Here is a 16,571-nt window from a genome sequence, read left to right as displayed (position 1 = left end):
CAAAGCAATTATATGCTTAATGAGGACCATTATCATGATCTTCCAATTTTTACCATGACACTTGTTTGCCATAAACAGTTTTTAGGGTTTCTTGTATTGTGACGATTGAATTAAATTTAGTGATTAGTTTTGCCAAATTGTTGCCATTTTGATTGCAATTGAACAATTGTTTCCTTGATATATTATTATTATTAAGAAAGCTTTGGCTACCCAACAAAAAAAATAGGAAAAAAACATTTTTTCTTGATCTAATTACACTATTTTGCTAAATAATTACTCACTCAAATTAAATTCTTTTCTCTTCATTTTTTTACTTGACTCCTTTTCTACTCTACATTAAATATCATTTTTATTCTAATTTGCCAAAAGGAAATGGTTAGAAATGAAAAAATTGGCAAAATATTTACATACAATAGCAAAATTGTGTGTACATCATTTTGTGGATTTTAGTGATACATTTTGTCATTTGTGTAAATATTTTGTGATTTTTTATTAATTTTTGGAAAGATCAAATTTTATTGAAAAAATTAGGTAAAGTTCTTAAACACAATAGTTTGAATAGAATAAAGTTTTGCACAAATAACATAGGTCGATACACAAATTGAAGAACAACATTCTCAGAATTCTTAACTTTTTCAACTAAAAAGATTAAATAGTCCTAATGTTGTTTTTCACAGAAGAAATTATCAATTTCATATCATTGAATGTATATATGATAATTGGTACGTGGAGAGTGAGCATTTAGCATTTAAATAAATGGTTAAAATTGCTAACACATTCTAAAGCTTTTAAGGTTAAAGCTACATTTGTTTATAGAGTCCAAATCCATAAAAAATGATAAGTTTAAGTTCGAATCCATTTTTATACTTTATTATATATATCTTGTTACTTTTTATATATGTGCTTAAATATAAATATGAACATGTTTAGAAGTGGGTATGAAAGGATTAAAATCACTTTTCATTCGAACATATTTTTAATCATTCAAAAACTAATTTTGATGACGTGAAAATTGGATTTGAAGAAGGTGTCAATTAACCATATTTTAATAGTTTTAGCCATTTTTAGATGACTCTCGAAAACGCAAACATCTCAAGAGTATTCTGAAAAATATAATAGAACGATAAAAAGGCAACAAGATTACTTTTAGAACACAAATTTTGATCAAGAACGAGGAGATTCCAAACCTTCATCAAAAATTTCCATTGAAAGTTCAAACTATTAAAAGCTAGCAATTCAACTCAAGGATAAGAATGGAAAGACAACATTTCCATCAAATCCATTTCTCTCTTCCCTTGTTGCGAATTCTCCCATAAGCCTTCACCAGCAGCCGCCACCACTTGCAGCTCCGCCATGTTCTGAATCTCACCGCCACCGCCACCGCCACAAGCGTTGTTCATCGTCCCATTCAAAAGATACGACAAATACATGTCAGAATACAAGTGACTACTCCTTGCTACGTTGCTTTCCTCATCTCCAATCTTCGGCCTCTCCGCTTTCCGTTCTGAGTCGACAGAGCCAAACTCCACTGTAGATTGATTCCACATCGTTGCACTATCGTCAGCAGATGGCAATGGCAACAAGTCGCTTGAGTTTGAGAAGAAGTTTTGCATGAAGAGAAGCTCGTCATCATACGTTGGCGATGAGATGATTGCCGACGAGAGGTTGGAGGTAGAATCAGATGATTCGGAGAAGAAATGGTTGAAATGAGATGAAGGGTCATCGGAGAAGGTGGAAGCGGGAACAGTCGTGACGGCGGCCGGGTTGTATTTGCTTTTGATGTAATCTTGAAGAATAGAAGAGTGGGGTTTGCCGTTTTGGGAGTTAGGGCGTTTGTTCTTTCTCCTTGAATTCTGCCTTCTTTTTGTAGCATTCCAATGGTTTTTTATAGCGTTTTCTGTTCTTCCGGGAATGCTTTTTGCTATCTCTGCCCATCTATTACCAACTCTTGCATGTGTTTCCACTAGTATTCTCTCTTCCTCTTCACTCCAACTCTCTTTCTAAAATATATACAAGAAGATTATTCAATGTAACCGTCATGACTATGGTTAAGAAACGCTTAGCTAACCGTATTCTCGTAACTACAACATTTTTATTCCAATGGAGAAAATAAAAACAACTAACACACAAAAATATAAATCAATAATGTAGATGTAGATGATTAGCTAAAACTACGCTTATATTATACCAAAACCAAAACATGCAAATACAAGAAAATTGTGAGAAATGTTAGATATAGCTAGCGTTTATTAGCTAAAGCCATTATTTGATAGCTTGGAAACACAACTTAATTTGATCTGTTTGTAATCTATCATGGATGCATAGTAATTTCATCGAGTAAAATAAAAACACAAATATAAATTTACATTTTATTGTGATACGAAGGAACTAAAGCATTAATATAAAAATTTAGAAAGATGCAGATTTAGCTAATTTTAACGCATTAATAGTTCAACAAAAAGTTCAAGATTTTATACACTAAATTATTGATAATTGATAGAATAAAATATCAGTATTTGATGGACTAAAGTTATAATTTTGTACATTTTCAATAAAATATTTGCATGGATTAGTGGCATGCAATGCAATATATATAGCCACTTAAATGGTAAGTTGTTAGACGAAAAGCTTCAAAAAAGAAAAAACAAAATCTTGAAACTACACAAAAATCTAACACAATAGATTCCATTTTATGAAGTTGTTTGTGTCTAAATTAATTATGGATCTCATTGAGAATCTTATGAACACAAAAACCAAATAATTAGACATTAAAAAAAAAAGAAAAAAAGAACAGAAAAGAAAAACCTTAATATCAGGACGTAAATGATTATGCCATCTCTCACGGCATTGTTTTCCAGCTCTGCCCTCTAATTTCTCAGCTATTTGTGCCCATTTTCTCACTCCATGTTGCTTCACCAACCTTTTCAATTTCCTTTTATTTTCACATCACCAACAAGAAAGAAACATAAAATCAAACCCATTAATAATCATATCAACATTTTGATGTAAAAGAAAAATAATATAACAGTGATTCTGATCCCAACATAACTCACTCAATAAGACATGGATTATCATCTCATATGTTGATAGTTTAATCCTATTTTTGCAACAGCTAAGTAAAGTAAGAAAACCCTAAATATTGATCTTTCCAAAACCCTAAAATTTCATGAAATGGTAACAAGAAATCTATAACTTGAAGAAGTGTAATAATATTATAATTCTTTCATAAAATTTATTGCAACTATACATATAATATAACAAAAGAGATAATCAAGCAATGATAATGATCATGATGTATGTAAATTATATATAAATATATAAAATAAATGAATGGACATATATATATACACATAAATCACCTGTCTTCTTCTTCAGTCCATTGTCCTTTAATCAAACTTGCAGAAGAACGCTTTTTAAATTTCTTGAATTTGGATGAACAAACTTTCAGTTCATTAATATTTGGTGATATAATCATCATTTCCTTGAAACCCATTTCACAATGATTATTATTTTTTCTTCCCCATCCATACATAATTTCTTCTTCTTCTTCTTCTTCTTCTTCTTCTAATTCTTCTATCTCTAATTCTAATTTTTCCTCCACGCGCCGGCACTTTTCAATCTCAATCCACTTTCCGCCACTTCCACCGCCGCAAATTTCCGGAGACAACCCTCCAATCAAACCTTTCTGAAAGCAATTCCCGTTCACGTTGTGGCTGTAGAGAAATCGATCTATGGCTGCCAGTGGCGGTGCTGAAGGCGGCGGAGCATTGCTCTGCATGTTTCTCTCTCCTCGGATTTTGTGTGTTTTCGCCTGAAAGATGATTAGAAAGAGAGAGAGATTTAAGAAAAATGGTGAGGAAATTGAGAAGAGAATGAAGGGGTTTTTGTCATGAGACATGCAGCTTTACAGCCGTTGATCTTGGGGATGATCTAACGGCTGTGATTGATAGTTATTGTAACTCCTAAGCTTCCTCCTTTTTGTCCAAAATAAATAAATAAAATAAAATAGAAATAGAAATTAAAGAGTTATGAGAGAGAGGGATTAGTGGGTTGGTTATATTTATAACCCATTAATTTTAATTTAATTTTTCCTAATTATTTGTCCAAATTGTACACTTTTTTTTTTCTTCTACTGTGAATGAGATATGAATTTGGCGCCAAATTATGTTCGAAATGACTTTTTTGCCCTTATATGGATGTCCTTTTGGTAAAGTTGGAGGAGTGGAGGGAAGGGGAGGGGTAGTCTTGGGTTTTCATTTTCTTGAGAAAAATTTAGGGGGAAAAAAGAAAGATGAAATGAATGGGGGGGTTTTGAGTAAAAATTAATTATACTATTTAATAAATGGAGGAAAATTTGGAGAATTTAAAGGAAATTATTAATTTATTAATTTTGTTTAATATTTATGCCACTAATTGCCTCTCCCACTATTATATTGCTCTTCTTTTGCTTCTTGTATAAGAATTTTGTAAGCAACATTTTAAAAATGAAATTAACAAGATCTTTGTATTTACAAATTCTAAATTTTAAATTCTTTAGTTTAGTTGGTCTTAAGAAGATGTCGATCAAAGATAATGTGAATTTAAGAAGCGTTTATGTTCTTTTTATCTCTACGTCAAATAAAATGGAATAAAAAAAGTATAAAGGTTTTAGAAAAAAACTATAAAAATTGAGTGATGGCCAATTGATCCACACAATCCAAAACAATTAGGTTGAGTTTAAAATATCACGAAACTTTAACCTAAAATATCATGAATGTCGCCATTGATATCATACAATTAGAAGTCATTCATTGCAAAGAGTTTATTTTGTTTTTTCTTTTTAATAATTGAGTTCTTTTGGGTATATATATATATATATTTAATAAAGGAAGGAAATTTTGGAGACTTTGAAGGAAATTAATTTATTAATTTTGTAAGCATCACTTTTGAAAAGAAACCAATGAATTATGATTCATGGTTTTGTCCATTGTATATTACAAATTTGAAAATTGAATTTTTAGCAACTAAACTCATATCTGAGTTCATTTTTGGTTCTTGTCACTTCTATTTCAAACTGTTAATTTTCAGTTTCATTCACATTAATTTTATCAAAATCCAATTTGTTCTATGGTTTAAAAAATTTTCAAGTCGTCATAAATTTGTTAGATATACACATAGTTATACATATGTTGTGTAGTCCTGCTTAATAGTTATATGCAAAGTGAATTTTGATTAGAAGTAGATAGAACACTAAACCAAACGACAACATAACCCCAATCCAAAACAATTTTCAAATAAATCAATCTATAATATTTTGAAACTCAATTGAATCCAACGTAATCGATGAATGTGATTAATTATAAATCATGTGGTTAGAAACTTTCCTACACAATTTAAAATAGTTAACTAATTTCTTTTATTATTATTATTTTTTTTTGGATATATTTATAAAATTTTAGTCAAATTGAACGTTCTCAGAAATTATATTTATTAAAATAAAAATAAAAATGAAGCATATCTAATTATTAAGGTCTACTCTAATCATTAAAATTTATAAATCAACGATAAGAAGTATATAAATTTCAAATTTACTTTAAAATTCGATATTCAAATTTCAAACTATAAACTCTAAACCTTGAATTATACTAGATCTTTTAGTCGAAAGTATTTACGTAAATGGAGTGTGTAACTAAATTAATTAAGTTATAATTGATTTACAGAAGAGTTTTCAAAGAACTTAATTATGAAAAATAATATTTAAACCTGAAAATCATGAGTGTAGAGTGATCGTGGGCTTGCTTTGGTATGAACAAAATTAGAGTTCAAACCCAGCCCACAACGAAATCAATGTCGTCCATATCAAATTGGTTAATCGAATGGTTTCTCATATTAGGGAATACTTTGGTTCCATCCCTTTTTTTCTATTTTAATATTAACTTTCAAATTTCATATTACAATATATATATATTAATGCTGTATGCTTTTTTCAATTTTTGGTTATAGCGGGGTGGCTGTGCCTCCATTTTATGATATTTATGGTATCTAAGTTAATTTATGGTATCTAAGTTAAGGGTCTAAGTCTTACGTATTGCAACTATTTTAATAAATTAATTTTTATTCTAAATATTAATAGTTTTCTATTTCCAAATATCAAATCTGTTCTTAAATTGTCATAAAATATATTTTATTCTAAACATCAATAATTTTATTTCTCCAAAAAATAGTTTTTATTCTAAATATCAATAATTTTTTTCTAAAACATTAAATTTCTTCAATGTCACAAAATATATTTTATTCTAAGTATTTTTAATTTTTTTTTCAAATATTAAATATCTTTCCAAATTTTAATAATTTTATGTCTCCAAAAACTCTAAATGTTCATTTTATTGCCAAATTTCATTAATGTCATAAAACAAAGATAGTTTATTAATAAGAGGGAAAAAAACCTAACTAACATAAAATCCTAACTTATTTTCTGGCCATTATTTGTCATCTAATGAATATTTAGAAAAAATGCAACTAAGTCAATGATTAAACTTTGACTTTTCTAACAACGTTCCATGAAAAATGTATTATTATTCATTCTTTGATACAATTTTTAAATTCATATTTATATTACTTATGTATATATTTATTTAATTTTTTTTATTATGAATATTATGAAGACTCGACTACGTAATCAAATGGGAGATCAATAGATGAATGATTCGTCTTTTAACTTATATTGAGAAAGATTTATTGGATAAGTTAGATAATAAACTTATCATTGATAAATTTTAAAACATGAAAACTCGTAAACAACAACTGTAATACGTATTAAATTAATTAATCTTTGAAGCTATTAATATTTTTTTTTAATATTTTTAGTGTGTTTATAATATAGTGTCCCACTATACAAAATTTCTAGATCTGCCACCGATTCAGCCAACAAAATAAAATATATATAAGACATTGTGCATCCAAATTTGAACGTGTATATATATATATATATATGTGATGATGATGATGATATTGGGTTTAGATATATTGGTAAAGTTTGGGTTTCAAAAAAGAGTCAAAGTGCATTAAATTCATATTTGCAGCCATACCCTCGAAGGCCAATTTGTAAAATGGAACATCTCGTGGGATCCCATGCTCTTACCATCTCCTCCACTAAATGAAATTAACACTTTTTTAGAAAGAAAAAAGACTCCGCTGCATAAAATCTCCACCGTTGGATTTGTCTCCTATGACCATCATATGTCACATCACCGTCGGATTTTCCGATCTGTCCTTTATTATCTATTTATTTTTATTTTATTGTTTAGTTCTTAAATTTTAAATTTTAGTGGTTATTTAGTACTAAGTTAAAAAAAAATGTTACTTTATCCCTAAACTTTTGGTTCTAATATTTTAACGTTAATTTTTAGTTAATTAATTTTAGATGCATTTAAAACTAAGTGAGGATTAATTTAATTATCTTACGTCAAGATATGAAAATTTTTTAACAAAGAATAAAAATCCAGGTTAGAATTGCAAAATTGAATACATATTACAATTTTAGTTCTTGAATTTTAAATTTTTTTTGTCTATTTAATCCAAATGATTCTTTCGATTTTAGGTTTAATAGATTTTTAATATTAATGTTAGGAAAATATATGAATGAACATATAAGGGAGAGATTCTAAAAGTATGTAATATTTTTAAGAAATGTTAAAAAAATCGATAGTTGTTACATATTTCAACGATGTCTATTTTTTGTTTTTGTCGAATCGTATACGAATGAAAAAATTAAATGTGACTGACTTATAATAAGGTTTATATATATATTGGATAACTTCTCAAAATTTATTTTAAATCATAATTTCAAGCTTAAATTATTATGGATTTTTATGTCATGTTTTTCTTCTCTTCTTTTTCTAGTTGGACTTTGCAACTTCGTATTCTCAATAATTAAAAGTAGTATTTAGTAGTATTTTCTATATTAGAATTTAAAAAATGTGACATTTTTTCTCAACCTTGTTGGAAAATTAATTATGGTCAATAATGTTGGTTGATATACTATTCTATCAATCAATTAATTATATACATTTATTTTGAGGATATTAGTTTAGGATGGGAAATTAAATTATAAAGAACTTTTAATAACTCACTAAAGTTTCAATTTTATTTGTCTAATAACTTCATGAATATGTGTGTATATATATATATATATATATATATATATATATATATATATATATATATTTTGAAAACTTTTAAATTATTAGAAGAGGTTCTTAAAATTTTCGATTTTTTCTCATCTAATTCAACGTCAAAAAGAATTCTAATATATTTGTGCTTTCTAGAAAATGATATTTACTTCTCCCACCCTCGACAAGTCATCGAAGTCAAACTTTCAAACATTCAACATCGATCATTGTCATGAACTCTTGGTGTATGGTTCTATGTACGAAAGAAATGAATAATTGAAAGGTTGGATATTGACAAATTAAATATAAAGTGAGATAAGAATGAAGGGAAACATGAAGCCATGGCACTTGGCTCAATTTATTAATTCATCTATGTATATATATGACAAGTACTTACTTTAAACAAGTTCAACCAATTTCCCCATGGCATTATTTTTCATTACCTAAGCATGGTCTCTCTCTTTTTATTTTCTTTTAAAGAAATAAAAGATTGTTCTAGAAAATAAAAAAGGTAATATTCTTTTTCAATATTATACATCAATATTTTTTTTAGTTCACAATTTCATATTCCTTTTCTAAAAGTAATTTAATGATTTTTCCATACAAATTATACAAACACATGAGATTATGATAATTTTCTAAAATATTTTAAAATAAAAGAAAATAATGCCCTAGTTTGGAATTTTTTTTTCTTTCTTTAAAAATTAAATTAATAAATATCAGATTTCTTTTTTTGCTTTTTTTTTTAATTTTATTTATTTTCGCCAATAGTTTAAAATACAATATAATTACCATAAAACAAATTCTTTTATCAAATGGAGCCCAAATGATGATCAAACCAAAAAATTAATTATTTATGTTTTAAAACTTAAAATCTTAATTCGTTTACAGAAAAAAAAAATTATTTTCAATCTATTTCTTGATTTTTTTTCTTCATGTTTTTATAAAACGTTTTATGTTAAATTACTATTTTAAAAAATGTTTAATAACTCGAATCCATTCAGTCAAATAGAATTAGTATAACCTTTTTATTATAACCACTTTAATAGAAAATGAATTTTTTTAAATAATATTTCTTAAAAGATAATAATTTTTAAATAAAGTCAAAAATAGGATAAGAAAAAATATATTGACAAAAATAGAGTAGCTAAGGTGAAGTTGTGTACTGAATCCACGATTTTGCTGAGTTGGCAATTGAAGTTGTGGACAAGATACACCACTCTAATGAATTTGGAAAGATATTTTTTGAAATTGGAAATTGAAAATTTTGAAGATTTTAATAAGAAAAGATATTTTAAAAAAAATGGAATTTGAAGATTTGAATATTTAATATATATATATATATATTAAATAATGAAAAAAAGAAAAAGGTGTAGAGTCCACTCAATTCATTAAGTTGTGGACGGGTACACAACTTCATCTCGTCGTAGTCGGATCCACGACTTCACGGCCCAATTTTTGTCAATATTTTTCAGCTACACTATTTTAAAAAAAAATTCCAAAAAATGAGTTGCAAACTTGTGAGGTTTCATAAACTATTCTTTTTTTTAAAAAAAAAATTGTGTAGACTAAATTGAAACTCTTTAAAATTGTAAGATTTGAATTGAAATTAAACCATATGATTAAAAACATATAATTTTTTAATTGCAAAATTCTTTCAAACCTCCCACCAAACTATTCTAATCTAACAATATATATATATATATATATATATATAACTGTACTTGATATGGTACTCATTTGGGTAGTAGGAATCTTCTATGGTTCCCCTTAAAAAATTAGATTCCAATATCTTTATTTGATGCATGTTTTTTTCTTTTAAATTCTTTGGCATCCAAAGATGCTCTAAGCATCTTCTAATTTGCAGCCATTCTTCAACTTTACAAATATTCTATCAATTTTATTTATTTTTAAAACAATACAACGGCGACTCATTGTATCATCTTATGTATATATTCATCTTTTTTAATTTCTATTAACCATACAAAAGTTAGAAAAAAGTTGATATTCTACCGTGCAATTAATTTTATTGGTTAAGTAATTCGATTTGATTGTAGGACTTTTTAGATTAAATAGTTTTTTGAAGTCATCAAATTTATTCGTCCAAATAACTTTTGTAAAAAGACGAACCAAACTCAACCATGAAATATTTGAGTTGAGTTGATTAGGGTTTCTTCGGTTAAATCGTGGGTATTTTTCATTTTCTTTTACATTTACATTTATTTGATTTTGTTTATTGTTTTTGTTTATTGCTTTGATTCTTCTTCTTTTTTTTTTTCTCTCTTTTTATCTTTTGAGAAATAGTTTAATTCTATTTAACCTTTTGCATATTTTGATTCCTCACATATTTAAAAGGTTGATTTTTATTTAAATATCAACAAATTCTTTGTATAATTGTGAAACTATATATACAGTACAATTGGAAACTGAACCACAAACCTTCTAGTCTTCGAGCTTTTATGATATATATAATTAATCTTTTTAGTACAACAAATGTGAAATTAAAAAATTGAGTGTTAAGCTTTTAATTAGAAAAGAAGTCATGTTATGACATATCACTTGACCAAGCTCAGTTCAACTAATTTAAAAAATTATTTAAATTGTATTTGATATTATATTTATAAACTATAAAACTAGTTGAATTACTCACGAAACTTTTGTTTGAATATAAATATTATATTATATTAACTTAAAGAACATCTTTAATTTTTTTTTATATTTTTTTAATATTATATAACTTATAATAAATTACAAATAGATATTTTTATTATGAAAATGGGTCGATTATAGAAGTGTTTATGTTTTTTGTTTTTTAGAAATTGCACGTTTGAATGTTATTTAATGTGAAAACAGTTTTAGAACACATATTCCCAACTTCTTTTCATCTCCTTCTTTCTTTTCTAAATTATATTTTGTTTGCTTCATTTAGTTACCTAACAACTACTCCTCTCTATGCTCTATTTACCAATTCTAATTATTATTATTATTTTAAAAAAAAAAATACATTTTTGCTCATTAGCTTGCATCCATAAAATTGTTATATCGTTATTTGTCACTTAATTATTTTTTTTTAAAATCAAAATACTTTAATATTCGTTTTTATTATGTAAGGGATGAGAATGAATGAAAAAAAGAATAACACTCATGATTTAACTAAGTAATACTTTTTAAAAGTATGGTAACAATAAAAAAAAAGTTTAACTACATATACATCAACAAAAGTTTAACTAAATTGACATTCATATAGAGTCTCTTTATCTCAATATATACACTAAAAAAAATAGAAGTAAATAAAAACAAAACTAAAAAAAATAATATATGAACTAAGATAGTTATAAAATATAGTAAATTCGTAAATCTATTATTAATAATAGACCAATTAAAAAATACTTTATCTTTTATCAATATTGTTCTAGTTGAACAATACTCGAGGAAAGCAAAGGGGACACTAACACAAAAAGAACTCAAATTCCAAATCTCCTCTACAATTTTTTTTTTATTTAATTTTATTAGGAAAGAAAAAAAGAAAAGGTTATGTATTAACAAAGACCAAAAAAAGGGGGGGGGGGGGAAAGTAAAGATATACATTGTGACATTGAATAACATAGCCACGTGATGGATGCTACAAAGCCAATTAAAGAAAACCTCAATATTTCTTCACATTCAATCCCCGACCGACCATCCTCACCACCACCACTTTCCTTACAAACCGCCACCGCTGGCGCCGTAGATTGATTGGTCCTCAGAATTAATATTAATACAAACACAACCAATTAATTCTCTCCTCATTCCTCTCTAAGCTTCCGGCGACTCGAGAGGAAAACACGTGTCATCGCCGCCGGTGTTCCATAGAAAATGGGCGTAATTAGCTGCGTAATAAGAGTTACCAGGATCGGCAGAAATAGCCTCCAAAAAAGTCTCCTCCGCCGCCCATAAATCCTTCCTTACCCGCCATAAGAAGACGGCGTATTTGTCGAACGCCTCCGCTTCCGGCGGCTCCACTGCCACGGCTCGCTTGAAATACTCCTCCGCCCTGTAAAATCATTAAAATAAAAATTTAAATACAATAAAATTGTAAAAAATAAAAATGAATAAAAATGAAGTCAAGTTGCAAATTCTTAGTGGACCATAGGATGTAGCGGCGACTACAGTACACGACGAGAGAAAGTTTGATTTTTTTTTTCTTTTTTTTAATTTTGGAAGAGGGAAGCGCGTGTATTCACGAGAGGAAAAATCGTGACAAGTGCAAGCGATGTATGCAATCTAGAACTTGAACCATTGCCACATATGTTGCAATCGCCAAGTTTTTCAAGGAACCCATCATTCCCAATTTCGTTTTGAAGTTTTCTTATGTTAATCTGTTTGTTTTTATAAGCTTTGTTGTCTAAAAAACTAATATAATTAGATGACTAAAACATGTTAGAATTCATTGAAAAATTGGAGTTCTAACTTTTCAATATTAATATTCTGAATTTAATCAAACTTTAATCAAACTCAAAGTACAATACTTAGACTCCGTTTGCATGTTCTTAAAAGATTAAGCATACAAATCTCACCTTCATTAGTTAGTTTTCATGTTTTGTTGATTACATCTTAAGAATGTAAAATCAAGTCAAATTATAAAAACTAAAACAATAGTTTCTAAAAGAAAATTTATTGTAAATACTGAAAATATTTATAAAATATAACCCAAAAAATTATTCTTTTAAAAGAAGTTCTTCGTTTTTTTAAGTGAAATTTGAAGAACTGAACAAAAATTTTGATAGGAAATTGTAAAATTAACATAGAAATGATTACCAAGATTTTGAAATTTAAAAACAAAATTTTCTCAATGTGAAAAGTTTGAGGCTAAAATTGAAATTTAAGCGAATATGTTGACCGAAAAGAAGGTTAGTTTTTTAGGAAAAAAATGGAAAGGAAAATGCCAGAGAGAGGGGAAGGAAAAGGAAGGGAAAGTGAACCTGTCATAATCATGGGCGACGAGGTACAGGAACTGGGCGTAGTTCGTAAGAAGCAGAGTGTTGTTAGGTTCTTGAAGAAGGCTTGTTTGATATAGAAGCTCTGTTCTTAAATACTCTGCATAATCATCCGTTTCAATATTCGCCGTCACCGGCGAAATCAGATCCCGTAACGCATCTCCATCCATAACTTCATCTCCCCATTGCCGCATCTTTGAAGCTTCTTCCACTACTGATTTCCACAAACTCGTCTCCTCCTCTTCTCTGTTTGATACCGACTCAGCCTCCGGCGTCGTTCCATATGAAGAAACCTGAGACGCGTTATCAGGAAGAATCGTTCTGCATTCATCCGACTGATTGAACTGTCCGTCGTCGTCGATTCCGCCGCCGATAGGCCGTACTTTTCCTCCACCGCCATTGTTTCCGCCGATGGAAGTAGTTTTTCCACTTGATGAGGAGATTGAGAATGTTTTGATGGTGGTTGAGTCGAACTTGGAGTTGCATTGGTCGTGTGATTCGACGACGGAAACCATGGCGGCTGGCGGTGGCGAAGTGGAAGCAAGAGCGGTGTTGTTTCCCATGGAGTAGACGGTGAAATTAGCTAAGAGGATCATAATGGAGATCATTAGAGTTGGAGTGTGAGAGAAAACTTGTTGAAATAGCCAAACAAATGAAGCTTGAGATTCTTTCTGAACACGAACGAGAATGCTCTGTAGATCTTCGAAGTAAAGAATCTCTCGCAGCCGTAGAGTGTAGCTATGAAGTTCGCGAATCATGAACACAACGGAGGAGAAAGCCTTTTTGACGGAACAATGAGAAGATTCCGTCGATTCTCTGATATCCTCTTCCCATTGTAACTTCTTCTTTATCATTCTAAGCGAAACCGGAAGATCGAAGCTATTTGCCCTCCGTTCAATCATCGCTGGAACAAGCTCGTCAGGCCGCGGCCAATCCGGCGGTTCATGACCTGTTTCTGGCCACGACGGCTCCACAAATTCCGATACCGAATCTGAATCCGCACAGGAAGCGCTACTGCTACTACTTGCGGCAGTTTCATCCGCATCGGCCGAGTGTTGGAATCTAAGCGCGAGTTCCTGAATCCTCCTGGAAAATTCCTCATCCGAAAAGGCATCCAAACTCGCGCTACAAGTTCTCTTGATACCTCGACTCGTCTGCTTCGGAATCTCGCAAGATCGCGAGCGATGGAGCTTCGTCGATGATGAACCAAACAGATTCGATTGCTCTAACCGGTGAACGCACCGCCACACAAGAGATCCTCCATCTGTATAGTTCCGGCGTTTGGAGGAGGACGGAGAGAGTACGGTGGAGGCTAGTGTTTGAGGAGAAGAAGGACAATGAGGAATAAACGGTTGTGACCAATGGAAACAAGTCGTCGCCTCCATAATCTTCCAAGCGAGATTAACAACACAAACAGAGGATTCAAGAACAAGCACAAAATTCTAAGCTTAACCACGAAGTCTTGAAGAATCGAACAAGAATCAAAAGATTAGAGAAAAGGCATGGAATATCTGAAAATTTTACTCAGATCCAAATGAAAAAAAGATAACCCAAAAGGTCTTCTTCCTTTGAATTCACTCAAACCTGCAAAAACGGGAAGACAAATTCAACTCAAATCAAACAAACATAAAACCAAAAAAAAAAAAAAAAAAAAAAAAGAAAGAAAGAAAAAAAATTCAATTGACAAATTCAAAACAAAACTCGCAATCATTTCAACTTCTTTCCATGAAAATCGGATCACTAAATACACACAAAACCCGATGTAAAAATTGGATCCAACGCAAGAACTCGAAAATATTTTCATTCATTCTAATAAAATTCCCCTCGGAAATACAAAACTTACTTGGATTTGTCGGTTCATCGGAAGACGATCAGAATTAAATAAAACAAATAAAACTTTTCCAAAGAAAAAAAGAAAGAAAGAAAAGAATTTGGAAGCAATTTAGAGAAGCGTAGCTCCGTGCTTCACTTTATTAGCAAAGAGAAGGAGGAAGGGAGTGGTGTTTATATATGCCAATTATTTTTTCTTTTGAGAGTGTTTGGAAAATAAAAGAAAAATAAATAAATAAATAATTAAAAAGTGGGAACACCGTCAAATTTCAAAAATATCAAAGGCCGTACGGAGAGTCGGAACTGGAAGAGACGGTAAACGGTCAGTTTAGAGGAGTAGTAGTAATAAAAGGTTGTGAGAGTTAATTAATATTTAAATTATTTCAACTGTTGAGATTTTTTTTTTTTTTTTAATTGTGGGTCCGGGCCATCTGACGTCGTTAACAGTTTTTCTAGGATACGTCGTTAACTGTTAACGGGAGAATGAAAGAAATGAAAACTCTTTTTTTGGTGATTAAGTAACACCGCCAAATTAACGACAAACCTTTGGAGCCAAAACTTTTTTTTGTATTGTATTTTTGGGAAATTTAACTTTGTGATCCTTTGAGTTTTGAAAAATGATTGAAACCTAAATACTATTTAACAGTTTATAGTAAAAATTATTTTCTAAGGTAAAAGTATTTACTCTTCAATATCGTTTTTATTATTTAACATTTACATTTTTCTTGAGAGTTATTTGTAGAATATCTAGCAAGAAGTTTAAATAAATAGACATTAATATGCTTCTATCAGTTGTATTGATTGATAGGTCAATCAGTGTCTAACATTGATATATTTCAAAATTTTACAATATGTTGTAAATATTTTAATTTATTTTACTATATTTAAAAATGTCTTTTTTTTTTTAATTTTTTGCTATAGTATTTACTATTTTCTTCTCGAACTAAAATAATTTACACCTCAAACACATACTAATGTGATGCAAACTAAAATAATCTACGTCCAAAACAAACTATTTTTAATTTTTTAACATAATTTTTAATAAGTGTAATTTAAAATTTCTAAAATTAAATATTTACTTGTCACGTCCTGTCCCAAAAGTTCTTATTGTGCAACTAAGAGGAGATGTAACCACCTAGACATTCAATGCAAATCTTCGCGTAAGATAACACGTAGTACGCCTAATAAGGGAAATAAACACAACACCAACTCAATGCGAGATGAGAATTCATTTTGAAATAACCAAACTTCATTGATATTTGACAAAAGGGTACATTTATGATAAGTACAAATATAAAATTGTCAACACAACATTTTAACTCTCCTCGCCTAGCTCCTACATGCTATGCGAGTTGATAGTGACCACTACCAAGATGATGAAATTGATGTATGGCACATTAGGCGATCAAGACAGCAAGTTAAAAGTTCGATGTCCTTCGCTACTTGGAGGAGGATGAGGGTAATAAGGCAAAACATTTGAAGGATTTAGACAAAAACGTTTAGTGAGTGGAGTCTTTGACTAACACATTTATCAAATCAATTTTTGCCATACTGCGTTGCAATTCATTTCATCAAACATATAAATGGTTATGCATTTCAGTAATAAAACATTAAG

The 16,571-nt window shown here is 29.4% G+C and overlaps 2 protein-coding genes across 2 annotated transcripts; both read right to left on the bottom strand.

The window, feature by feature from the left end:
* Positions 1-1,177: 1,177 nt before the first annotated feature.
* LOC103497228 (transcription factor MYB119) lies at positions 1,178-3,778 on the bottom strand. The gene is made up of 3 exons (XM_008459341.3): positions 3,360-3,778; positions 2,806-2,932; positions 1,178-2,000 (listed from the first exon to the last, which is right to left on the bottom strand). Exons 1-3 carry the CDS (start codon positions 3,776-3,778, stop codon positions 1,242-1,244), a joined length of 1,305 nt encoding a protein of 434 aa, XP_008457563.2. The 3' UTR covers positions 1,178-1,241.
* A 7,836-nt stretch (positions 3,779-11,614) lies between these two features.
* LOC103497089 (uncharacterized) lies at positions 11,615-15,172 on the bottom strand. Its single transcript, XM_008459159.3, has 3 exons — positions 14,970-15,172; positions 13,112-14,710; positions 11,615-12,183 (listed from the first exon to the last, which is right to left on the bottom strand). The coding sequence occupies exons 2-3, from the start codon at positions 14,509-14,511 to the stop codon at positions 11,946-11,948; spliced, it is 1,638 nt and encodes a 545-aa protein (XP_008457381.2). The 5' UTR covers positions 14,512-14,710; positions 14,970-15,172; the 3' UTR covers positions 11,615-11,945.
* Between the last annotated feature and the right edge of the window lie 1,399 nt (positions 15,173-16,571).

The sequence above is a fragment of the Cucumis melo genome, chromosome 12 (assembly GCF_025177605.1).
Source record: "Cucumis melo cultivar AY chromosome 12, USDA_Cmelo_AY_1.0, whole genome shotgun sequence".
In the NCBI taxonomy this organism is placed as follows: domain Eukaryota; kingdom Viridiplantae; phylum Streptophyta; class Magnoliopsida; order Cucurbitales; family Cucurbitaceae; genus Cucumis; species Cucumis melo.
The sequence above is the reverse complement of the archived record's forward strand: the minus strand, read 5'-3'. Positions and strand labels throughout refer to the sequence as shown.